This window comes from Halyomorpha halys, unplaced genomic scaffold (assembly GCF_000696795.3).
Source record: "Halyomorpha halys isolate HHAL.00 unplaced genomic scaffold, Hhal_1.1 Scaffold1342.1, whole genome shotgun sequence".
NCBI lineage: Eukaryota > Metazoa > Arthropoda > Insecta > Hemiptera > Pentatomidae > Halyomorpha > Halyomorpha halys.
In genome coordinates, this window is record NW_027111782.1 from 284734 (window position 1) to 311953 (window position 27220).

Genomic DNA, 27220 nt, shown 5'->3' on the forward strand with positions numbered 1-27220 from the left:
AGAGCAATAGTATTACCATAGCTCTTTTTTATACTACTCGTATCATATTATATTAGCTCAGAAGGAGGCTAAAATGTCAGCACACCTTTAACAGTTAAACACAATTTATTTTGGGTGTATAAGTTGTATTTCAATTTATGACTACTTTAAACCATCATTTCATTGATCTAATGGTTATCTTACACTGCATCCAATCATATTTCAAACACTTACCCATTTCCCATTTGTGGCTTTCATTGACCCAAACAACAGTTTTAATTCTTTAACTGTAATACTATAGCTAGCCAAAACTCCCAGCATATCAATAAGTAAATCTGAAACATAATTCAATAATAGTATCACATTTTCAAACTTGGCAAGAAAAATAATAGTAGTTTTATGATAATCATTAAACTAATCAATGTTTTGCTTTTTAAATTCACTTTGGAATCAAAATCCTCAGGATTAAAAAAAAAGTTAAAAACAAAAATCTACAGTGCAAAATTAAACGATCTATTCAGAACTATTGTGTTTTCTTTCAGATAAAATAAATTTAAAATGTTATCGTATAAACTAGTTAGCATTTCTTTTTTTTTTTTTTAAAGAAGAGAGATAGGAAAGCGATATAAATATCTACAATGAGGTAAGATGACAAATAAAGAATGCAAAAAAAAAAAAAAAAAAATAGCTCAAACAATACCAATAATGTATCACTAGAATTTAATTACCTGCAACGACAGCATCAGCCAAAGGCAACCTATGAAGAACATGTTCAATTAACCCAACTTCAGTACACGCTTGTAGATTTCTAACACTTTTTCTTAAAATCGCAATAAAAACACTCCAAATTTCAGCCTGAAAAATATATCCTTTCTAATTAACTTCGCTATTATTTAAAACTTGAAAAAATATCAACTTAAAAAAAATGTCAAATTCATGCCTCATTCAGTTGAACAACAGGTGATATATTCATATAAATCATTAATTTATAACTAAATGAGAGCAAAAACTAATATTCCTACAATCTCTTACTTTAATAATTACTAAAAATAAAAAAAAACAATCAATTTTTTTTTTTAAGTAAATTAAAAAAACAAAATTTATTTTCCAATAAATAATATCGCCTAATAGTTAGGCTAATTATTTCAGAGATTTAAAGTATTAATGTCACATAAATACAAATATATGTATTTATAAGTAAATACATACCTGAAGATTAGGTGGACAGTGGTCAAGTAATTCCAACATATATTTAATATTGTCTGCTTCTTGAATGACAAAATTCAATTCCATATCAAACTCACCTCCAACCAACTGAAAAAGTAACAAAAAATCAATAGTTAATAAATTGATATTATAAAATATAACATTAATAACATAACTCAGAAATTAAACAGGATTTAATTTGACTACTATTGTAGAGAAAAAAAAAAAAAAAAATCCGATGAATTTGGTAATTAAAACACTGCTTAAATTTTTATAACATACTGTCATGATTTCATTTGAATGCAATTTAAATCAGAAAGCATATTATAAATCATATGAGTATATTTATTAATATTTTTTTAAAAGTACAATAATTTTATATGAAATTAATATAAGGTGAAGGAAAAAGATCTCATTTGCACATTCTAATCAGACTCATAGACTAAAACTTATTCTAACAGATTTTTGTTCCTGATGAAGGCATGCTAGTTGAAACGTAGAACGTTTTGTTTATAGATTAAAATTGGTGAAATAATATTGTCTTTAAATTTTGAAATAATTTTATTTCCCCCAATGAATATAGGCCAAGGTTCAAAATAATACAATAAAAATGGTTTTTAACTCTTAACATCTTTTATTTGAAAATAAGACGAAACATCATCTCCAAGACCACTAAGATCTTTAAGCTATTTTTTTTGTTTTCACTTTTTTGCTATACCAATTCCTCTTCATCAGAATGTAAGGAATGAATAAACATAATACTAAGGTTTTAAATAATACGATTATTAAAATATCAATACATAAAAATGTATTAATATTAGAAACTTTAATTTGTGGTCTTCTGTTAATACTAGTAATACTGTATAAAAAATATAGCAATAAAAGAAGAGAAAGCAAACAGATAAATAAGAAATAAAAATAAATCAGCAAAAACAGTGTAGTCCTAAAAAAAAAAAATAATCTACATTTACTCCAAATAAAGTGGATTTATCACTGTAATAATATGTTTTATACAAATATATTTCCTTAACTTAACTCATTCTAAAAATTATAGTTGGCAAAATAAATTAGGATATGTTTGTAAATAATCAAATACATAGGAAATTGAGAAATGTTTATTTATTTATTTTAATTTTTTGTGTACGTGTATGAACACAAAGCTTTCTTAACATCAGTAATAAGTATATTCAAACCGGCCTAATATACCAACAAAAAACTAGCTATTGTGAAAACCAGGAACATCAGTTAAAAACACCGACTATGTTTCACAAAAAAAGGTAATCTGTATGATGATTAGGTTTAATCTGTGGATGATTACAATGATAAACGGATGAAAGGAGGTCCCCTAGGCTGAGGGAGTTGAGGCAAAAGTCCAATTACGGGCAAGAGCAGGTTGATTCTTATTAAGTGGTGGTCCCATGATATGATAACTCTGCCCTTACACTCAGGTTAGAATAGTTGGCAAACTCTAGGATAACTCCTCCATAAGTCAGAGATGACATGAAATGAGGTAAAAAAGAAAATTAACGTAAATGATGAAAGCACCAACAATCAGCTGTTGGACCAAATGCTATCCAGGTCCCCACGAATGCATCTATGTTAACGTGAACTATAGCGGTCTCTCAGACTGATGTACTAGTCAAAGCGTTAAAAACTATCAACGAAGTGATTACATCAGCTGAGTGTGTAATACTTTTATTTGATTTCAGCAATTTCTGGTAAAATTCAGGTTGTAACATTAATTCTCTTGAATGGACACTCTGTTTAGCTCCTCTCTCCCTCCCCCATAATTACAGTAGATACGATTTTTTTTTTGTTTTTAATTTGTGCAAAGAATCAGTTTCTTCAAAGGTTATTTAGTCAAAATGTACTATAATCAAACGATTTTTATTAATGATACAATGGAAATAAATAATGAAGGATAAGAATAACAAATTAATACTTTTTTGTAAAACTGGTGATTTTCGTCAAGCTCTCTGATAAGGGCAGATTTTCTATTAGTGGGGAGAATACTCTCTCTTGTACGGCGAAGGGTTCTTATACCTTCTAAAAGAAATTACATTGGAGCCGTTTGGTGACACTGAGGGAAGTACGACGATTGATAAGACGACTAAATTATTCCACAAATAGTCTATTGGGTTCATATCGGGAGATCCTGCACGTAGGTCCAAAACTAAAATGAGTTGTTAACCAATAAATGGAGCAAATAGGATCACAACCTCTAGGAACACTTCTTCAATGTACTTCTGAGCAATTAGATCCTCATTAACTATGAGAGTAAGTTGAGTGCGATCGTAGACATTAATTCCTTCCAAAATCATAAATGATTCCCTTGCTGTGACACTCGAACAGTACATAGAGCGTATCACTCCCCAGGTCGTTTCCACACTCTGTCACGACCGCCTGCATGGTACAGACCAAAGCGAGACTTGTTTGTGAATAAAACAGTTTTCCATTTCTGGTCGGCAAATAATTGGCTTTCACTACGCCTTACCGCAATTTATTTGGACGTCAAGAAAACATAAATTCGGATTACATATACACTCGAAAGAAACATTATCACAAAAAGAAAAATTAAGTACAAATGCACTTGATCCAATTTCACACGTTTGTTTTTTGCTAAACGTCATATGTTTTTCTGACTAAAAAAACTATTTAAGTAAAGTAATTATAAGTCAGACCACAGTTAAAGATAAAATTTAATTAAAACAAAAAAAAGTACAATTTGTCTTAGTTAAAAACCAAAAAAGGGCTTAAAAGAGGCACAATCATTAGTCTAGTCAACAGAGGTCCGTAAAGGACAATATCATAAAATAATTTGTGAGCTAAACGGTTCTTTATTTTTTGGGGGGTACCGAATCAGATTTTATATTTTGCCACATCATATCTCAATACTAATATTAGAAAACAACTAGAAATAGATATTACATTTTTTTAATAAATAAGTATAGATAGTAAAAATATAAAATAATTTAACATAAAAAAAGTTACGTAAAAACAGATTAACTATCACCTTTTAATTTAGGTCAACCATTTTTATTTTCTTTGTTTGAGTTCGAAAATAAAACACTCACGCACTGCATTTCTCGCGATCTGTTAAGACATATGGTCAACACACTCCTTGTATAAACAATGCCCCATAATAGTTCGTGATCCCGTACAGTAAACCTCAGGAACCATTATACGTACAGATATCTGCCAGCACACTAATTAAATCTAGTTTAATTAGTTTTGACGTTTATCTTCGTAGGAGTTGTGTTATTAATTTCTAGTAGTTCGGACAAAATTGTACATTCAAAATACATATTCATAAGAAAATATCACAAAATATACTATCCCTACAAAGATAAACTACTTTATAATACATTACACTAGCTTTAATTTCGGTGCTGGTAGACATCTGTACGTCGAAATAGTTCCTGAGAAATAATTTTGCATAAACCTTAAGTTTTGTCCGAACAACTAGAAATCAACATGTGAATTTAATTAGACAAACATCATGAAAACTATTACTCCTATAAATAAAAACTGTTTTATAGCACATTAAACTAGCTTTAATTTGAGTGTTAATAGACATCTTTACGTCTAACGACTATTGAGATAAATTATAATAAATTCACTAACCACTAATTTTTCAGTATATTTTTTCAAGAAATGTTGCTTTCTAAGAAAGTATATCTCGGGAACTAATGGTAAACTAGACCAAATTTTAATATAAAAAAGTGGAACTTTTCTTTGTTGAAACAATTAGAAGGCAGTGTTAATTAAGTGGCTCAAACACCAAATTACATGTCCCTTTCTAGGTTTTCAAGTAATTTTCAACGAAGTATATGGATTAAATCTTTATTTGTACAAATAACATATTAATGAATGGAAATAATCGAAGTCATATCACTAAATTGTTGATAACTGATACACATCTTAGGTTTGTGCATTTTCACAGAGCACTGCTAGTTTAAAAAAAAAAATATTTATAAATATTTACGAAAAAGCCGGATATGAGCAGAAATAAAGACTAAAAGCGTTAAGGCTAGAAATTTCTAAAATTATTTTAATTTAAAGTAAAATATTTTTGGAGTATCTTTAATGGAAATATCCTTTGGTTTTTGGTGATTTTTTTATACATTTAAACTCATTAAATTTTCTTCTTATTCCATCAAGAAAACGAACCGATTAGTTTATAATTACCTTAAAATTCAAACAGAACTAAGGTAGAAAACAACAATATAAGAAGGTGATAAAATTATATATAATTTTTCTCTCGTTTTTTAGTATACATTGGCAAGAGCTTTCGGACACGTGTCTAATATTTTTATTTATACGTAGTATCACAACTATACTATATATAGTATAGTATTTTATTTTTACGTATCACCCAAACTAAGTTCCAATGAAATCGGTGATCCTACGTCCTTGACCTTCCCTTGAGGGGATTTCCATTTCACCATTTTGGTGGGAAACAAAGTGGAATTCGAAAAACATACATACATAATGTAACATATAATAAATTGGGGCCTGAATTTCTCACTGCAGTTATTTATATAGTACAGGTATTTTAACATCATTAATTGATATTACAAATTAAATGTTCGGACTGACGGCTTTTAGATCTTGCTGATTTGAAATATTTTTACAATATATATCTCATATTGACCTAAATCTTCCAGATAACAAATTATTAGTTCGACCTGTTCATCGGTTATTTATTGTTTACCAAAAACAAAATTTTTACAAGTCAACACATCGACGTTCGCCCTATCCTCAGAATTATGGTCCGATTAAAAACGTTTTATTATTATTTACTACCATCTACTTTCATAATTTACTTCAGCTAAAAATAATTTTTCACTTATAAACATATTTATCTATAATTTACTAAATTTACCGCATATTTTTTCTTTATCCTATAAGTGTCCTTGCTTTAATAAACTTAACTCTTAATTATTATTAAGGAAAAGTTTGGCTACTGATTGTATTTTTTAAAAAGTCCAAAACACAAGACAAAAGAAAAAAAAAACTACGAGTAAGTAACCTAACACGACAACAAATAAAGCTGTGACAAGCTCAGCTGGTCTGTTTCGTGACGTCATTCTCCATTTAACAGACCTAGTAACGGACTTTCAGCCATGTTACATGTTATATCATTTTAACACGGTAAAAGAAGGAAATATTCCTCCATTTAACACGCTTAACCATGTTAAACTAAAGATCATGAATACCCCCAATGAATGCCAGTATAGAAGACCTGAGACCAAAAACCAAACAGATAGACAGAATCAACAAAGATGCGAAAGAGCTGCATGCAGCAAACTGGAAAGTAGCAGCTCAAAATAAGTAGGCTTGTAGAGCCAACCGAAAAGATCTATTAATTTAATTAACTGAGGAGATATAATAATTAACACTAAATAGTAAGAGCAATAGGTAAATTATAATTAAATAAAAATGTAATACAGAAGGAAGCAAGTGGGATGGGTAAAAGGTTGGGAACGAGTTAAGAAAACAGGATTTGCAATATCAACAGAATAGTGATTTAGATGAATGGTAATCTAAACTTATTAAAAAATAATCAGACAATATAAAAAATATAGTAATATACAAGGGAGTAATAAAACATAGAGAAAATTAAAAATTACCTCTTGGGCGGAAATGTAAACAAAGACCCCTCAAATTCAAATCAATAACCGCGTGCATCAACAAGTAAAACACCAAGATTTAAAAGTCATTTGAAATTACAATAAAATGCCGATAGATGTCGTATTATCAATCGTTTCTCCTTCCAATGACCCCAATGCTGAATGGTCAGTATTGAATGTCTAATACTGAATACGTCAATTGTGAATGGTAAGACAATCCTACCTACACTTCGGAAGTTTACATGAGGGTTCAGAGCTTATAAACGTTTTTGAATGAAGTTGTTATGAACCCCCACACATGCGTACTCAAATTATATTAAGAGGAAGCTTACTTTTAGTACAAGAGCCCAAGAGGAGAAAAAAGTCAGTTCAATTTGATTACTTAATTGAAAACTTGGTATAATTACTAGTCAAAATTGATGAGTCTGCCAAGTATAGGTAGAGGGGATAAAAAATGGCGGCTGTTTCAAAACGTTAAAAATAATTATTTTTTTATTCGGAGCTCTATATCTTAAAAACTACCGACAACACAAGAAAACCTAATAGAACGTCATTTAAAGAAGAGTAAATTTGCTAAAATATGAGCCCTATTAGATCAATTTACGTTCAATAGTTCTTGAGTTATAGATTTTTAAAAAGCAACATTATATAAAAAAGTTGAATGGAACGTACTGAAATAACAGTAGTTAGTTAATTTATTTTGAGAAATCTATATCTCAGGAACAATGTGACGTACAGATGTCTATTAGCACTCAAATTAAGGCTAGTTTAATGGGCTATTAGGTAGTGTGTGGCGTTTATTTCCGTAGGAGTAGTAGTTTTCATGAAATTTGCTAAAATAAATTGATTTATAGTATTTATATATTTATATAAATAGAAAATATTATAGATTTATAGCTCGGACAAATTTTCATTTGCCAAATTTATATTCATATGTGAACATCATAAAAACTACTACCCTTTACGAAGATAAGTATCATAAATTACTTTATGGTAAGTTAAATTCCCTTTATTTTGAGTGTTGGCAGACAAATGTGCGTCTTATGGTTCTAGAGATATATTTTTTGAAAAATCCAACATTTTATACGAACAACTAGAAATTAACATTTTGTGAGTTTATTTCGTCAAATATCATAACAACTACTAATCCTACAAAGAAAAAAGATATAATCTATTTCATAGTAAATTTAATTAGCTTTAGATTGACTGCTGGCAGACATCTGTTCGTCAAATGGTTTCTGAAATAAAGTAAATGAAACTTATTGTCCGAACAACAATACATCAATTTATTTTAGCAGATATCGTGAAAACTACTATTCCTAAGAAGGTAAAGGTCATAAACTACTTTATAGTACATTAAACTAGCTTTAATTTTATTTCTAATAGACATCTGTACGTCACATAGTTTCTGAGATATAGATTTCTCAAAATAAATTTACTAACTACTGATATTTCAGTACATTTTTATGAAATGTTGCTTTGTAAAAAGCTATATCTCGAGAACTATTGGACGTAAATGTCTCTGTTAGGGCTAATATTTCAGCAAATTTACTCTTCTTTAAATAATGTCTTTTAGATTTTCTAGTGTTGTTGGTAGTTTTTAAGATATAGAGCTCCGAATGAAAAATAATTTTTTTTTAAAGGTTTTCAATCAGCCGCCATTTTTATTCTCCCTACCTATACTTGGCAGACTCATCAGTTTTCACAAGTAATTATACGATAATTAAAGTAATAAAAAATTGGGGTGAGATAACTGCATTTTTTTCTTCCCAGCTCTAGGACTATCTTCAATTCCGCGTCGTGTAGACAACAAAATTCACTCATGGACTTTCTCAGATTAAATATTCTACGCATTAATTGTTTTTCCTTAAATACAGAACAGTAGGAAAGATAATAGTTTGTTAATTCTAACTTATAGGTTTCTATGGTAGGCACCAATCTAGTTCGTAATTGTGAAATAGGCATTGGCCACCTCTAAATTGGTGTTTACTTCTGAAACTTTTTTCATTTAGTTAGTATAGACCCTCATACTTGATTGCATTAGAAATAACGTAACTAAAAATATGAAGAACGTGGTCAGGGTTGTGGTTAAAAACTACTTATTACTTATTAGTTTTCAACTATTTATTATCCGACGTTTCGCCCCACTTTTTATGGCTTCATCAGGGCTAAAAAGATGAGGAAGGTTTTTAAGAGTAAGCTTTTTTAACCGTATAGTTTACATAATTTTTTATTCTAATCATTGTTTATTTTATATTAATACTATTTTATTTCTTCCTACCATTTATTTGTTATATAATTTTCTTTTCACTTATTTTTTTACATAATTTAGCTTATCCTACCTTGATTTACCTTTTTTTTGGAATGTTCTTAGTTGTTTTTGTATCTTTTTAGCCCTGATGAAGCCCTAGAAAGTGAAATGTCGGATAATAGTTGAAAACTATTTTGCTCTTTTTTTGACCGCAAACCAGACCATCATCTTCATATTTTAAATTATACGGTAAACTATTTATAAATATAGTAACTAAAAAATACTCTAAATCTTAACTCAAGTATAGTCTTATAAAAATTAATTTTAAACAAACAAAACTGTTTCTACTTTGGGATAAAGCCTAACCCCTGTCTCCTTCTGCTAAGTGCCTAGCAAAGAAACGTGAAAAAATTCCCCGATTTTCCCCATTTTCTAGTCTATAATACTTGTTACTTCATTAGGCAAATGCTTCATGAATGTGTTTACTTATTAAATGCACTTATTGTCGATTGTTGATACAGGTAAGCTTTAGATTGGGATAAGGACTTGCACTGGATTATTTATTGGATATATATTTTTTAAATATATTTATTGAAATTTACAACTGTACATTATAATAAATTCAGTAAATTTTATCTCAGTTATAATGGAGTGAAACAGGCAAGTAGAGAACTACCCATTGGTAGCACTCTAATGACGTTTTTAAGCTAGCAGGTCACGTGGCCATCTTTTTAGGCGCCTCAGAGGATTGTCAGGAATGGAAGAGGATGCAAGGTTGGAAACTAGTGGGTTTGGGTGGTTAGGGAGTTTATAATGGAAGGAATGATATCTGGTTCGGGCTAGATCAGTTACATAGGGAACATTAAGGTCTTCATGTATGATTTTATTTTTGACAAAGTAAGGAGCATTGAGGATTTTGGATTGTAAGGATTGGATAAAAGAGGAATTCGAAGGTTTAGTGGAGCCCCAAAGCTCAACTCTGTACGTCCAGATTGGCCTTATTACGGTCATGTAGATTAATCTTTTGTAATGAGTTGGAAGTTTAGACTGTTTTTCTAGTGCTATAATAGTAGAAATCGATGTGCAGTTTCCTGTATTTTCAGTCTGGTGTGAGGACTCCAGGTTAATGGTTTGTCCAGATGTAGTCCAAGGTAGCGGATCTGTCCGACAGGGGTTATTGGATATTTATATTTAGAAAAATGCTCAAAATTGTTAAACAATACTTTATTAGTTCTATAATAATTTTAATGATTGATATGCATGTACACGACTAAAAAAATTTACATTAAAAAAAATTATTCAAATTAATTATGCTTTTTTTAAGGTGTATAATGGTTTTTTGATATATGGTAGGAGTTTTCACTTCGAACTTCGAATGTAATTTAACTATTTTAAAACTAAATGAAGAATAATTATGTCATTGTTCGAAATTACAACTGAAACAGGACAACAATCAATAATTAAAAATCGCGAAAAATGGCTATTTTTGAACATTTAATTATAATTGTCTAACTTGTTTCTGGGTTTAATTTGTGACTTTTTTTGTGCCTATCATTATTAAATATTCCATTAAAAAATAATGGAAACCTTTTGCGAATATCTAAAAACATTTTATAAAATTTTAAAAGACCCGTAGTTATCCTAGAGCGATTTTTTAAGTTCTATTTATTCGCAATGATTAGCTCGACAACCTTATCATCAACAAACAAACGAAAGGGTTAGATTTATCTCAAAATTGGATTTTTTCTTGCTTCGGCCGCAAGAGGAGAGGAAGTGGTTTTTTTATTTTGATTTACCAAAGAATCGTTATTACCAAATATATACGCGCGATGATAATTCGGTCTTGTGATAAATCAGAATGTACATAAACCACTTCATTGATTACCTCGTTTAATCTCACAACTCCCCCACAAAACAACACTTCTCAGCTTGAGATCCGAGTAAAAATAATACAACCATTATTCTTCGAATCATTGCGATGAAAAAGTGAGGATGTATTTCAAAAATGATTATATTTTCGCTATCGCACCTGGGGTACTCAGTAGTAAGAACAGTTACTGAGTAACATTGGTAAAAAATCAATTATTTCAACTACTTTTCCGAAACTCATACGAAAACATATTATCCTTAACCTACATAATTTTCGAAGACCTACGTTTGAGAAAAGTGATTTTAGATGTCCGAGGATTTTTTCATCTTCATAAATGGACGAGATATGGCCGAAAGAATCGTCTAATCGACAGAAATTTGGAAATGAAAAGACGTAATGAAGAGTTCCGAGGATCACTGTCATGTAACCTATAACTTAGGTGCTAAAAAAAAAAAAACCTAAGTATTTTTGGAAATACCGAACAGACAGGTTTTTAGATCATACTTCAAAATATGAGGAAGGCGTTATATATTTTTTTTTTTTGGTCGATTATAAAACTTGATTGTTGTAAATAATAAACCAAAGTATAACCATATTTTATCAGATTCCATACGTTACTTTCACTGACTTATGCACAATGTATTTTCCTGGACTGGAATTTGTTTCCAAACGACTCTTTCCGTTAGGAAGAGTGAATAAATCACTCTACTTACTTAAATATAAATTGACCCTCATTTTTTAAAAATATTTACTATAGGAAATATTTGGGTAAAATTAAACGAATAATAAAAATAAATTTTCAAATCTAACATAAATATCTCAAAGAAAAAGAAGCATGCTTAAATTAGGTAATATGGTGATTAATAGCACCATCATACCATAAAAGTATTATGATGAAGCTTTTAAATTAGAACATACCTTTTGGTTACCTAATTAGGTTACAGGTTGCTATTCTCAACTTTAAGAACCACTTACGTCGGTTATTCTTCCGTTTTTATTCCATGTAACCTTCGTTTCCTTTTCAATTATCAATTTAAACAGACCAAATATCGTTTTGAACATTTTTTGTTTATTGGATCTTCTCTTTTCTCTTCCCACAATGTATGTTAATGTCCGAACAATTTTCACTTAATATTAATATGAACTATGTTCAGTCTCTCATCACGAATGTAGAATTGTAAAGCCCCGAGTTAGGAGGACTCAAATTTCCTTGATCCAGTCGATCCCTCATTTTACGGGAGACGATTTCAGGAAAGAATCTCGACCTATATTCGGCAAATACGTAACTTTATTAAAAAAAAAATTCATTCGTATATTATTACAAATTCTGGTGAACAAGATTTACTATTTTTATTAAATGTGACCGAACAAGGATTTAAAAAAAAAAAGAAAAGAGCTTTTTTCCATAGAATAAAATAAAAACATATCGTTTTATACTTCAGTTGTTCAACGTGTTTCAGAAAATATAATTTAGCATAACAATATCAATTAGATATCGGAATGGACAATGGATTTGGGGCCAGGCGTCATTCGTCAAAAAAGAGAGATTCAATATTGAGAAAAATAAAAAAGACGAAGCTCTACCAACTGGCAAGAACTAATAGACAAGGTACATCTGGATGTCATCGATGATAGCGATATGTCAGGTAAAGGCCAATGGTGGGGGGGAGATTCCAAAACCGTACGGACCCCCTAAAATCGACTATATGGGCTAAAGAGAGAGGGGGGGGGGAGAAAAGGACGGCGGTGAGGAGTATAGTCCGTTGTTGAAACTTTTGGCTATATGAGGCTGAACTTGGGGGTGGAGGGAGGCGTCTCACAAAGGAACAATGTGCCAAAAATCAAACAGGGAAATAGCAGCAACGTAAATAGAGCGCTCTCAGTTAGCAGTACAGCACCGTACCGACAGCCATGGTAAGTACCATGTACCCATGTACCAATCTACTCACAATAACAATAATTTAAAATTTATTTTAAACTAACCCAATGATTTAAATCCATATTGAAATGTTGTCTTCAACAGCTACATACATACCTGTTGACGTTCATACATCCACTTAGTACGATAAAACGTGACTGAATATTGAGATCGCTAGTAAACTGTTTCTGACAAATGACAATAATGAATGTTCCGTATATTGAGACGGTGTAATAAAAACAACTTTTGAAGAAATTATACTCGCATTATTTAGCCTATAAAGGTTCAGTATATTACAACAAATGGTTAACCATAATTATACAGAGACAGCAAGATAAATCTAATTCCCCGTTGATGAATGGTCATAATGAACAAACACAAAAAAAAAAAATAATAAATAAAACTCTCTAGGAATCGTCATTATAAACTCAGTTATAAAAAAAAAAATTATGCCTACATCTACTTAATAAACAATTTCAAGCCGCAAGCATAATGGTTATACAACAGGTATAATAAGAATTTAATTGTCTTTACTGTCCCCCTGTAATTTAAATTAGGGCAATTATTTCGATATATAGTAATAATATCAATTGACAATATTTGGGTTTAATAAAATAGAAATTATTAAAAGTTATTTTAAAATAAAAAATGGGGAGTAGTATAAGACGATTTGAATAAAATACTAAATTCAGAAATATTGATTCATTTCAGAAAAATAAGGGAAATGCTAACAAGTAAAAAAATACTTTAAAAATTATGGTTGACAATTTTATGGAATTGGTTGACAAAGGGTCAGCTACCGATGAAAAAATGATTATATTATATTATAGTATGTATCATTATCAAATCATATAACATACATCATATGAGTGAGTGAGGAGCTTGGGGGGATTTTGTTCCCTCTCTAAATGTGCCTGAACCACATTTACACTTAAGTCTTTCTAAAATTGTTTAAATCATCAATGATTGTTGATAAATTTGTAAGTACTGAAGCGTAGAATTGGTTTAGATACAGGTATACAGCAAATGAAAAATTCATTTACGAAATTGTCCCTTGTACTCCTTTGGTTCTTACCCACATGTATACACCATTATATGGAGAATAAATTAGTGTCCATAAAAAGTTTGAATCTGTAATAATTTTGTTAAACAATAGATTTGAACGCTAAAAACGCCAAAAATATCACATAATTCATTAAGCCAAATCCCTATAACAATTCGAAAAAAAAAAAAGTTGTGTTATGTCAAAAAGTTAAGTCGGTGGGTATATTAATTAACGAGTAAGAAATAATTGGTCACAATACAATAAAAAAAAATTATATATATAAAGTTCTCTAGTGAAAGCATTATTAATATAAATTTTTACAATTACACGCATTTAAAAAAATGAAAGGGGATAAGAGTGCATTATAAAATGTACATTTTTTTCATTCAGAGAGATTATAAAAGTTTAAATATGTAATAGTTTTGTCTAATGATCGGATGGAAAGCTAAAAACGATGACATAACCATCAACAGATAATAATGAAAATAAGTGACAACAACATACAAAATAATATTATTGTGTACATCATCAAAAATAAATAAGTAAATAAAAAGTTCAAATAATATAAGTAAGTTCAAAGAAAATAAAATTTGTTAAATTTTAAGTGTAACAGATTATCTAAAATTTTAACCCTTATTGCGGCAAACTTCAATTAAAATAAAACATAAGAGTTTTAACCAATAAATTTATAACCGAGCTATAAATAATTAAATTAATAATTAAGCTAAGGTACAAAATAATTAAACGTTTGACTAATATTACAATAAACATCAAATTTGTTAATTTTAAAGTGTATGACATTTATTAAAAATTTGAACTACCAAAACAGCAAGTTCCAATCACGATAAAAATAGAGGAATGTAAGTTTTAAATTTTTATAAGATTTATACGTGAACTTTATTAATAACTAATTAAATAAAATATTCAAATAATATAATTAAGTTTGTAATAATAAATACAAATTTGTCGAATATAAAGAGTAAAACATCAATTCAATATATTTAATCCGAGAATGGCAAACTTAAATTAGAATAAAAATATAACACTATTAGCTAGTAAATTTTAAACATAACTATAAATGAATTAAATTAATAAATAATACACAACAAAAAAATAATTAAAATTTCGGCTAATATCATAATAAAGTACAATAAATTAGTTAAATTTCAAGTATAACATATAAATTCAAAATTTTAGCTCCTAAAACTGAGAATTTCAAATAAGATAAAAATAACAGGGACGTTAGTCTATAAAGTTATATCAGATTTATACGCGTACTTTATTAATAACTAACCTACACAGCAATTTGGCGTTCATTTGCCAAAAATGACGGCCTTGGGGGGGGGGGGGGGGGGGGGAGGGAGATTCTGCGATGACCGACTTGGCGCGTGGCGATTTCCTCACACCCCAGACAGGTCTACTCACCTTAGGTTGTTTGTTTATATTTGTCATTGTGTTATATTATTAACATTAAAACAATTTAAAAACGAAAACAAATATTAAATATTATCCTACAGCTATAGTGTAAATAAACCTAGTTACTTTAACATCAGGTACAACAATAAAATATTTTTATTAATATACATATCTGATCAGAAAAGAAATACTGAGACTGACTAATATGCACCCAACAACTGTTTTTTTAAATTTTATACCTCTTTATCCCAGATCAGTATTTTAATTATTATAAACAGAATTTTACAAGTGAGTTGTTCACTCACAACAACCAGTAAACTTTATAAGGTTAAATAACTAAATAAGATCAAAATTAGGCAAGAATATTACTGAAAAAAAAATTCATTTGGTTGTTGGGACATTTTTTAAACATAAGACCTAATTTAACAAAACATTTAGTTCTAATTTTATTACTCTGCCCAACTAAACACAATGTTAACACAAGATACGTTTTGCGTAGTACGAAGATCACACAAGAGTTAGAAAATTGATAAATAAATGTACATTTATTGAAATTATGCATTTTAGTTTATTCTAAAACCATCAAAACGATTTAAGCTTAATTATTAATGATGATCGAGCACTAGCATCGAGCTGTGATCTCAATTTCATTTTATTTTACTGAGTCAACAGTCAATCCATTTTTGTCCTGTCAAGGATACTAAAAGATTTTATTTTTATTTATTTCATTTATATATAAAAACTCTAAATATTAAAGTATCTTGTTTTATTTTTTTTGCCACCTTCTCATCTATAAGAATTTTGAAATTATGTAAAAATAAAGAAAGAACATAATTTCAAAAAACTAAAATTGTAGAAATACCTCTAATATACAAAAATTTTCTAAACGTTGTCTTTTTTTTTTTCTTCGATCATCCTATTCAAATTGCCAATGCTGGCACTAATCAAAATATGTCTGAGGTCTGTTCGACTCTTTCACATTCACATAAAAAGATTGATCCAATTTTAAGTTTTTTGTGTACGAGGGACTAAGTAGATTTATACCAGTTCTGAGTCGGAAAATCAAGACTTGAAAGTGAGTGTCCAGTGATATAGCAAGAAAAAATTCCAACTTAATTAATTGTAAAATTCGAGATGCTTTTCGTCAATTTACTAGATCAAATTAAAAAAAAAAATTAGGAATATGAAATGTTGATTTTGGTTGGCTTCTGATAAAATATACCATTTCAACTTGGAAATGACTTATAAAGGCCATGTGTTTCTATTCGAACGAAAAATTATGGCAATTATATTGTTATACTTAGCCAAAAAAAATTAATACAACGCGTAAACCATAAATTAAAGTGTAAATAATTAAAATTCACATGCAAGAATAAATTTCGCAACAGAAATTTGTATTTTCTTTTCTTATAAATTATGGAATATAATTCCATATAGCCCTGAGAACATATTTCGAGACTAAATGTGTCGTTCACACTTAAATTGTCCAATCTGCTAATTTCTAAATATCTGATGGCTGCGATGTCCTCTATCTAACTCGAAATAAGACACCTGCTTCGTTCCACAGCGTTATTATTATTTAAACGGTTAAAATATTATGTTATAAAAATCTCAGAGCCACAAAAAGAAGTATAAAACTTCACGCTATCAATATTTAATTATAGCAATTTAACAAACGAGGGCAGAAATCTCAGATGGAGAGATTGATTTATTAGGATATGAACAAGAAAAATATTGAAATGAGACCATACTTTTCCATAATTCGGAAAATGAACATAAAAAATCTGCATATTAACACTGCAACACTGTGCCAAAACTCACAATATTCATAAATGGCCAATATACAAATTAGCGGCGCCATATTGATACAAAATGGCGAATTGTAACGTCGATTTTCGAGGATCATCCTGGGGACTTGCCAAGTCTAAAAAAAAAAAAAGAGAGAGCAACTCAGTAGTCTAGGGGTAAACTCGCGGACGGATTCTGTTTTATTAAGGATTACAAATATTAAGGAGTTGTTAAAATTAATTTTTTTCTAGGTCGATAAAAAAGTTTTGTATTTGGAAATAGATTAAACTACAACGAGAAAACGTTAAGCAAGTAGGGCAAATGATCCAATAATGGACAATTGGCGGTTTCAATTAAAAAAGTCGGGTAAAAAAACGGGTATATTTTGGTAAGAATGTATGCTACTATTATTTAGTGAATGTTTCAAGAAATATTAAGTTCTCAAAGCATCGTGGGAAGTTTTGGGGTCAGATCGAATATGGCATTATGTGTGTTGGGATCATTCTGCTACTGATTTTTTTACGGACTTGGGGATATAAAATTAGAATTTATTGTTATGATAAACCATGGAGTGTTAACCTTTGCTGCTAAACTAGAATATTATAAAATATAGGATAAGATTTTTCATTAGTTAAAAAAAAAAGTCCCAAAGTTGGTGTCCAATATATGATAAAAATAATCTTAGTTTTTCTAAATGTGACACTTGGTATCCAATATAGAATCTTGTTTTGATTTGATTAAATATTAGACAAAAGGTGCCCAATAATAATTCAGGTGTTCCACTGTGGAAACAGTATAATTTACACATTTTTTCTCGATTTTACAATCCTGAGAGCTGCAAAATCTCTTGAAATCTCCCGTTCAACATTAAGAAGGTAAGTAAATGATGGGAAGATAAGTAGAACTTACAAAATGTGAAGAAGAAATAATTATTTTGTGAATTACATCAGCTGCACGAACTGGATTTCTGATTACTAAGGCAGATCTGTCAAATAGTGCGCAAAGACTATTAAAAGATCTAAACAACGAAAATTTTTTCGTAACGGCAAACCAGGTCGATTATAGTATGGAAGATCTTTGGCAGAACACCTTATCATTTTAATAAAAGTAGTACAAACTTCTGTCTCAAAGGCATCAGTAACCTTCCAAAGCTTACAAAACTGGTTCATACAGGTTTTTGAATATTTGAAACACGAAAGTTAGAACAGCATTATTAATTAGCCAAATGGAGTCATCAATACTAAAGAGACTGCTATTATATTGAATTCTAAATGAGATATTGGCAGAGAATAAATAAAAAACCTCCTGAGTTATCCAAACATGAAAGATTACCGCAAGAATTAGTGAAGTGCTTCAGAAGGAAGGGGTTTAGGCAAATCAGAAACGGGGTAGAGGGCCGATGCTGTGCTTTACGAATACATTAATAATGCCTAAACCACTGATTGATAAGAAATGGTAATCCTCATCCACTAAAGATGATTTAAAGAAGCTTAAAAAAAGGATAAATAAAAATAATACTGCAGAGAAGAAAGAAACAGAAAATTTAAACGTCAACATCAAAAGAAGATTCCGTATATCGTTCAGGAAATAGTTCTGATAAAGTTGGTTTTCCCACGGAAGATGATGATACTCAGCTTCGGCCGAGTGAACTCAATATTTTCATTTTTAGATAAGAAAATTTAAAAAATAAAGTTATTCTACCACGGAACTTTTTAGAGTTGTAAAAAACGGTGCTCAATTAGATGAAGCTGCTGGAAGTGTCCACAAATATTAACACCAGCATATTGGAGGTAGACCAACTTCAGAGAAGAGGCCTCAACTTCGAAAAAGTTTCATGGTAAGAAAATTATCAAAGAAGACTGACAATGGAAACATCTGTGTAACGTTGGATAATAGTCAAACTGGAACCACTGAACTTTTTTTTTTTTTTTTTTTTTTAAAGCACTAAAATCAGGAAATCTAATCGATCCGCAGGTAACTTCTAGAAAATGATAAAAACTAAGCTAAAAAATATTACGATGAAGACAATATAAATTAAGAGATTTTTATTTGGATCATGTTAAATAAGAGAAAAATAAACACGAAAATTTGTTAGCCATATAGTAAAAATAATGATCGTTAATTCTAACCCAATTAACATAATTACAAATGTACATAAAAAAAAAAAATCAATAAATAATAATAAATATAATAAAAGAAATTTTAAGACTTGCAGCTTCAACTCGTTTATATTATTTTGTCTGTTGCTGTATTTTGATTTGATGTAATTAACTCGGAAGGAGTGTCGAACTTTTTTGTTCCCTAAGAGGTGTCCCTAGAACATTTAACACATGGTAGACGATCTGTACTATTTATGTTATATAATTGGATGCAATGTGAAAATCTTTACGATTATTGTCAATGTATTTTTTTAATAATTTATTTATTGTTATTTACAACTGTATACACATCAAGTAAATTTTCTGTAAGTGATATTATGATATGATACAAACATGTGGAGAATCTACCCATTGATAGAACTACGAAAACATTTCTAAAGGAGGTGATCTCGAGACCATCTTCTTTTCAGACGCCTAGGAGGATTATTAGGTCGTGAAGGAGAAGCTAGGTTAGAAACGAGTTGGTTTGGGTGGTTGGGAAGTTTATCATAGAAGGATTGGTATCTGGTTCTGGTCAAATCGGCAACATATGGGACATTGAGGTCCTGATGGATGATTTGATTTGTGACAAAATAAGGAGCATTAAGGATTTTACGAAGGATTTTTGACTGTAAGGATTGTTTTCGAGAGGAATTTGATGGTTTAGTGGAGCCCCATAGCTCAACTCCGTACTTCCAAATAGGCCTTATAACAGTCATTTGATTTAGTGGGATTTATTGGAATTTATTTTAATTCTCCAGTTTTGGCACCATTCTTCAAGGGTGGTGATGTGGGATTGGAGGGTTTGGGATATAATGGAAGGATCATTATGCACTGACATTATCAATGCAATTTGAAATTGAAATTGTAGCTCTTTTATCAGAGGCTCAAATATCCAAAAAGATCTAAGATCGGATGTTCATAATTAAAAATAGGAAACGCAGTTTCCTTTTGCTATGTGAGCAAAATGCTCAAATGAGACAAAAAAGATGTGACGTCAGGAGTGTACTGGAGAGAGATATGCTCAGCATTCCTGTTGAGAGGACGCCAAAAGAGTGAATAACAACACCAAAGGTAGACAAAAGTATAAACAAAACAGATGAAATACTAGGAATATCTAGACGCTTATTTCCCAACAAGAGCAAAATGCTGAAGGCAAGACCCCTCTCCCGGGTTAAATAAGTAAACGAGTGTTAATGAATAAGATAATTTATGCGAAAATTATACAAATAAATATATTTTTTATTGATAAAAAAAACAACCGGTATTCACTAAGCAAGCATTTCAACAATTAAAAAAAAAAATTGAATTTTATATATGTAAATGATTGACCGTATTTTTCTGAATATGAAGGAGACGTTCGGGGGTCAAAAGTCAAAAAGAAATAAAAAATAATTAACGACTACTTCTTTGCCGACGTTTTGCCCCACTTCGCAGGGCTTCATCAGAGCTGTTGTGCTTAAACTCAGCGCAACCCTTTTTGACCGCACCTCAGACCATTTAGTTGCGGGCCATCTCCTTCGTATTACAATATCATCTTGTATTTTTAACATAAAGTGAAATTGCAAAGGAGGTGTTGGTGGATCAGAATAAGTAGTTTATTGTAATGGTACCAATAGACAGGCCACAATTAATCCTCAGTAAAAATTGTCCTTAACGTGTCTACTATTAGGTCATTTACCCTACATAGACAAGAGTAAAGCGTCCTAGCTATTTATATATGGTAGGTAATTATGTACCAAGGTTTGAAAATAAATTTTATTATTCTTATTAATATTTCGATTTGATTCGTCGTTTCAGAATAAAATCTATGGGAACCGATTGGGAACATATGCGTGGGCATAAGAGAAATTTGCTTATGGAACCAACTAGGATACCAATTCGCACAATACCTAAAAATTTAATCTCACTTGGATTATAGATAGTGGGTATTATTCCTGTTACATGGATTTAACTAAAGACAGGAACAGGATAAAATTTGTTCCTTGATGTTAACAGGTGTCTAGGAAATTAACTGGAATAAATTCAGTGACTTTCCCCAATTTTCACTGATCTAGTATAACTTACTCTAACCGACATTATTTATTACCTTATCAGATATGGATCAAATATTAATGGTTATACATTATTCACTACAATAATTCAACTTATTAAAAGAACTTATCAAATATTTATACAATTAAACTTTAAATTGTGAGTAAGGCGTTTACGAAGTTATTTAGTGGATACTGATAGTTTAAAAAAACACTTTATTTGCATATTTACAATATTTTTTACAAATATCCACGAATGGACTAAAAGTTACAAAGATTTATTTTTCCAATTTCCTTTTCTAAAATTTCGACTGGTTCAAAGGTATCTTTGACAGCTTCAACAGCTTAGCATTTTCCTCTACCAAGCGTTTCACTTGAAAGTGGAATTTTTATTTTTATTCGTACTGCTGAGCCTAGATGTAAAATTTTAACTACATCTAATTTATAACCTAAAGGAGACACGACAGAACGTCATAATTATGTATTTTTATTACTTCGATAAGTCTACCAAGTTTGAACAGTGTTAGAGTACATTAAGTGTCAAAAATAATCTTAAAAGTACAAATTTTATTCGAGATAACTCTAACACTACATAAGGAAGTATATCCGGTGGAGATACCACGCAAATTGATAGGACAAAAGTGTTGATTTCATATATATGTCCAATGGTTCTTGAGAAATAACTTTTGTCCCAAACAACCATAAATGAACAAAACACTATTACTACGAAGATAAACACCACGAACTACTTTATAGCACATTAAACCAGAAGTTTAATTTGAGTGCTAATGGACATCTGTACGTCTCAAGGTTTCTGAGATAAAGATTTCACACAATAAATTCACCAACAACTGATAGTTCAGCATATATTTCATGAAATATTTCTTTTTAAAAAATCTATATCTCGGGAACTATACTAGGGCTCATATTTTAGCAAATTTACTCTCCTTCAAATGATGTCCTATTAGGTTTTCTAGTGTTGTACGAAGTTTCAAAGATATGGGAGATCCTAATTTTGTTAACATTCTGTAAAAGACACCATTTAGTATTCTAACTATACTTAGAAGAGTCATCAATATTGACTAGTAATTATTTATACTTAGTTTTCAATAAAGTAATCAAAAATTGGTGTGAAATAATTGATTTTTTTCCACCAGGCTCATGCACTTTGTAGGCATATTTTTCGGCAAGTAGCATTCGCGTGTAACATTGAACTAACTAGAAAATTACATTCTCCAATATAAATTATATTTATAACAATCTAGTTCAGTATAAAGAATTATAATAGTTTAGAAATAAAAAGATACTCTGGCTTCTTGGGATTTGAATTGAAAATTTTTAAAACGGACCGAATGAGTTGTTACACAAACAAAGGCACACTGACGCTATTTTGCCAAGCGGGAAGAAGGCCACAGCCCATTACAAACACACTTAAGTGCATATATATTCTATTCTCAAACGTTGGGTAAATGAAAGATATATAATTCCGCATTCCAAGAAATACCCACAACCCACGCCATTTTATTTCTACTTCATAAGATTCAATCATTACTTTTCAAATGTTTAGTACCTATAATTACAATAAATTATTGAAAATGAAATGACTGAATTGAAATCGTTAACAACAAGGTTTACTAATGGCTTGCACAACGAAAATATATGGCAGTTCTGTACTTATCTCTGATGATTTTTTGGACGCCACCATCTCTTTCCCCACCATCAATTTCCTAATTATAGCATGTTTCCAGAAATAAACTATATATCAAATAAGTTCACTATTTTCTTAATTTTTTTTTCTCAGAGCCCAAAAACCTAGGAGGGAGCTACGGCTCCACCCTGCTCCCCTCTGCTCCCCTCTGACTACGCCCATGATGATAGTACAAGAGCCGGGAAGAAAAAAAGGCAGTTATCTCACCCCAATTTTTGATTACCTTAATGAAAACTATGTATAATTACTAGTCAAAACTGATAAGTCTGCCAAGTATAGGTAGGGGGAATAAAATATGGCGGCTGTTTCAAACCCTAAAAAAACATTAATTTTTCATTCGGAGCTCTATATCTCAAACTATCAACAACACTAGAAAATCTTAGAGAACAATATTTAAGAGTAAATTTTCTGAAATATTAGCCCTAAAAGAGCTATTTACGTCCAATAGTTCTCGAGATATAGCTTTTTAAAAAGCAAAATTTCTTAAAAATCGACTGAAACATTAGTAGTTAGTTATTTTATTTTGATAAATCTATATCTCAGGAACTATGTGACGTACAGATGTCTATTAGCACTCAAATTAAAGCTAGCTTAATAGACTATAAAGGAGTTTATGACCTTTACCTTCGTAGGAATAGTAGTTATCATGATATTTACAAAAATAAATTGATTTATAGTTGTTCGGACAATACGCTTGATTTATGAAAAACTTCATTTCAGAAACCATTGGCCGTACAGATGCCTGCCAGCACTCAAATTAAAGCTAGTTAAATTTACTACAAAATAGTTAAATTATGTTTATCTTTGTAGGAGTAGTAGTATTTATGATATTTGACAAAATAAACTCACAATATGTTAATTTCTAGTTGATCGTATAAAATGTTGGATTTTTTAAAAAATATATCTCTATATCCATAAGACGTTTATATGTCTGCCAACACTCAAATTAAAGGAAATTTAACTTACTAAAAAGTAGTTTATGACACTTATCTTCGTAGGGGTAGTAGTTTTTATGATATTCACATATGAATATAAATTTGGCAAATGAAAATTTGTCCGAACAGCTATAAATCAATTTATTTTACCAAATTTCATGTAAACTACTACTCCTACGAAGATAAACATCATAAACTACTTTATAGCTCATTAAACTAGCATTAATTTGAGTTATAATAGACATCTGTACGTCAAATGGTTTTTGAGATATACATTTTTCAAAATAAATTCAGTAGCCACTGATCTTCCAGTACGGCCCATACAACATTTTTATGAAATGTTGTTTTTTAAAAAGCTATATCTCGAAAACTATTCTACGTAAATAACTCTATTAGGGCTCATATTTTAGCAAATTTACTCTTCTTTAAATGATGTTCTCTTAGGTTTTCTTGTGTTGTTCCTACTTTTTAAGATATAGAACTCCGAATGAAAAATTACTATTGTACTATTATATTGCACTATGATAACAATCTTGAATTCGCTTACTATTAATCATTTTAGCTCATACCTCTGGTCGGTAAAACCAGTTAGTGTTATTGCCAATACAAGTTGGCTAAATTACAAATTACAAAGATTTTCTCCAAAATAAAAAATCATTAAAAGTGAACACCTTAATTCACAATTATATGCACTGTATTCCATTAAATACTTTGTTGACGCATAATTTCAAACCTGCTACATTCAAGTCCCTGTTTTTGATTTTCTTTATATTACTCAACAGTAATGTATTTGATGTCAGGTACTTAGGTGAAAAAGATCGTAACTATCTTTGAAATATTTTTACCAAAGCCAACTGTAGGGATATGGTATTGATCGAAAGACTAACTAGAATGAATATTTCGTGTAATTTGACAGAAACGTAACGAAATAAATAATAACAAACTCAGAAAAAAATCGAACAAACACTGCTCTGAACTGGATGCTCTGGGACACTTTTAAAGGATATCGAGACCTCACAGTAGTTGTATAATCAGCATTATAATTCCTCTGAAATATACTTCTATTGGACAAGGTCAGGAGACTAAGGAAAACTAAACTAAAATACAAATACAAGGTTATACATTGTTTATAATATAACAATAACGAAAATCAAATTTAATTTATTATTTTATTTTGTTACAGGATGACCTAACAAAAGATCAAATTCAGTGTGAGTATTGTTACAACATCAATAGATAATAAATAACATTATACCTATATAAACAATAATATGATAATACTGTTAAATGTTATATATATCATTAATTTATACATCAATATATATAATGTATCAAAATATATGATTGTAAGCCGAAGAATCTACCCTAACGACAAGGTTTATGTGGACGGCAAATCGTTACCGAAAGTAGACATTTTAAAATACCTAGGCTTCACAATAATATCAATAAATTATCAACGGACTGAGATAGACCAGCGTATAAAAGCACGAACAGAACCTATGAAGAATTATGATATCCCGAAAAATCTAAAAATAAGGGAGTACAACGCCATGACAAAGCTCTTATATAAGGCTGCGAGATCTGGGTTCTAACAGGTACCTTAGAAAACAGAATCGAGAGATTTGAACGGAAATTCCTCCGTACAATCACAGGAGCGATCTGGGATCAGAGCCTTAACACGAGGTGGAGTATAACTAACAGTTAACTGCGTGCAAGAGACTGGGCAATCAATATCTCACGATATAAAGGTAAGGAGGTTAAGATGGGCGGGTAGTGTAGCTCGAAGCAATCCATCAGGACACCTCTAAACAACAATGAGCGCCAGTATAGTAGGCAAGAGCCCACCACGTAGGAGGCCAAAAATAGGCGAAAGAGCTGCATGCAGAAAACTGGAAAGCAGTGGCCCAAAATAAGAAGGTGTGGAGAAGGCTAGTTTGGGCGGCCAAAGATCTACAACGTCTGTAGAGCCAACCGAAAAAAAAAACTAATACACATATAATTAATTTGGCCAGGTAATGTTAAATACACACACTAATACCATTAATAAAAGTTAAACTAAAGCAGCAATTACCAATCTAAATTTTCCGGACGATAATGGACCACCGACTCCCCGAACAGGCAGAGCTGGACAAAAAGGGATTGAAATTACAATTACTATAAGCTGAATTCAGGAAATGAAATTACAAATTTGATTAGTAATTGCAATACTTGATGAACAACTGCAATGGTCCGAAATTACAATTACTAGTGAACTAAAGCAAATGCAAGTACATTTAACTGTAATTAGTAATTAAAATTACTTTTTAATCACCACTGCCCCCTCTCCGGAAGATGTATCAGAATTAGGGTGCTGCAAAACTGCATTTAGTCGTTAAAACCTTTCAACTAACACCCCAAGAATAGGAAAGGTAAACTATAAGTTCAAACAATAAGTTTTCAACAAATATGTGCTATGGGACCATTATAGGTCCTACCTTATAAACTTAATCAAACAAAAATAACAAATCAATTAATATTCTTTTTTGGCAAAAGTGATAGATGTCTTAAGATGGCCTATAACTCATGACATTATTTAAAGATTTATAATATATGATTTTTTTTTTAAAATACTACATTTATAAAATATAAAGTTATATTTATAGTTTTCGTTGATATCGGTAACATGAGTATGATCAGTCTGTGTTACATGCAATGAAGGAGAGGAGTCAAAGATGAATGAGGGCATGAATCTCAACTGCCAATGGGGGCATTTACATACAATCATGAATGGCTTAGTAGTTAACATGTGACGATATTAGGAAACCTAAACCAGGCAGATATAGCTCCAACACGACAGTTCCACATAATAGTGAAGGGATTCACTAATGGATGTTTCAGGAATAGTAAATCTGATAGTCTTTGCATGTTTAATAATTGATTAATATTAAAAATGTATTTTATACCCTTTATCCATTTCTTTACTCTTTATAACATCTGAACAACGTTTCGGGCTCCTCTGCCCCATTAAGTTCTACACATAAAAATATTAACAATCAACAGTTTTATAATTAACATATAGTCATAACCAATAAAGTTTATATTGCACTCTAACATTAAAAAAATTCAAATTTGGAATTTGGGAAGTACTTATATTCATTTGTTCACAAATTAATAATAAAGTGAGGGGGGAGAAATAAGAACAATAACCAAGAAAGTTTGGCTTAATCTCAAAAACATTTTAGATGTGTCAATGGTTATAAATTAGTGAAGGGAATATATATATATAATCTTCCAGTACGGCCCATACAACATTTTTATGAA

General features: G+C 30.3%; 2 protein-coding genes across 2 annotated transcripts in view; one reads left to right on the top strand and one right to left on the bottom strand.

The window, feature by feature from the left end:
• rg (rugose) overlaps positions 1–27220 on the bottom strand; it is a gene marked incomplete in the record, with an annotated part of 134311 nt that overhangs the window by 89360 nt on the left and 17731 nt on the right. Inside the window, 3 exon segments of the mRNA XM_067049779.1 lie at positions 214–314; positions 708–834; positions 1189–1293. Coding sequence (XP_066905880.1) covers positions 214–314; positions 708–834; positions 1189–1293 — 333 coding nt within the window.
• Positions 12724–27220, top strand: part of TpnC41C (Troponin C at 41C) — a 26555-nt gene continuing 12058 nt past the window's right edge. Inside the window, exons 1-2 of the mRNA XM_014434295.3 lie at positions 12724–12853; positions 25104–25131. Of these exons, the coding sequence (XP_014289781.1) occupies positions 12851–12853; positions 25104–25131 (31 nt within the window). The 5' untranslated portion in view covers positions 12724–12850. The remainder of the gene's footprint in view (positions 12854–25103; positions 25132–27220) is intronic.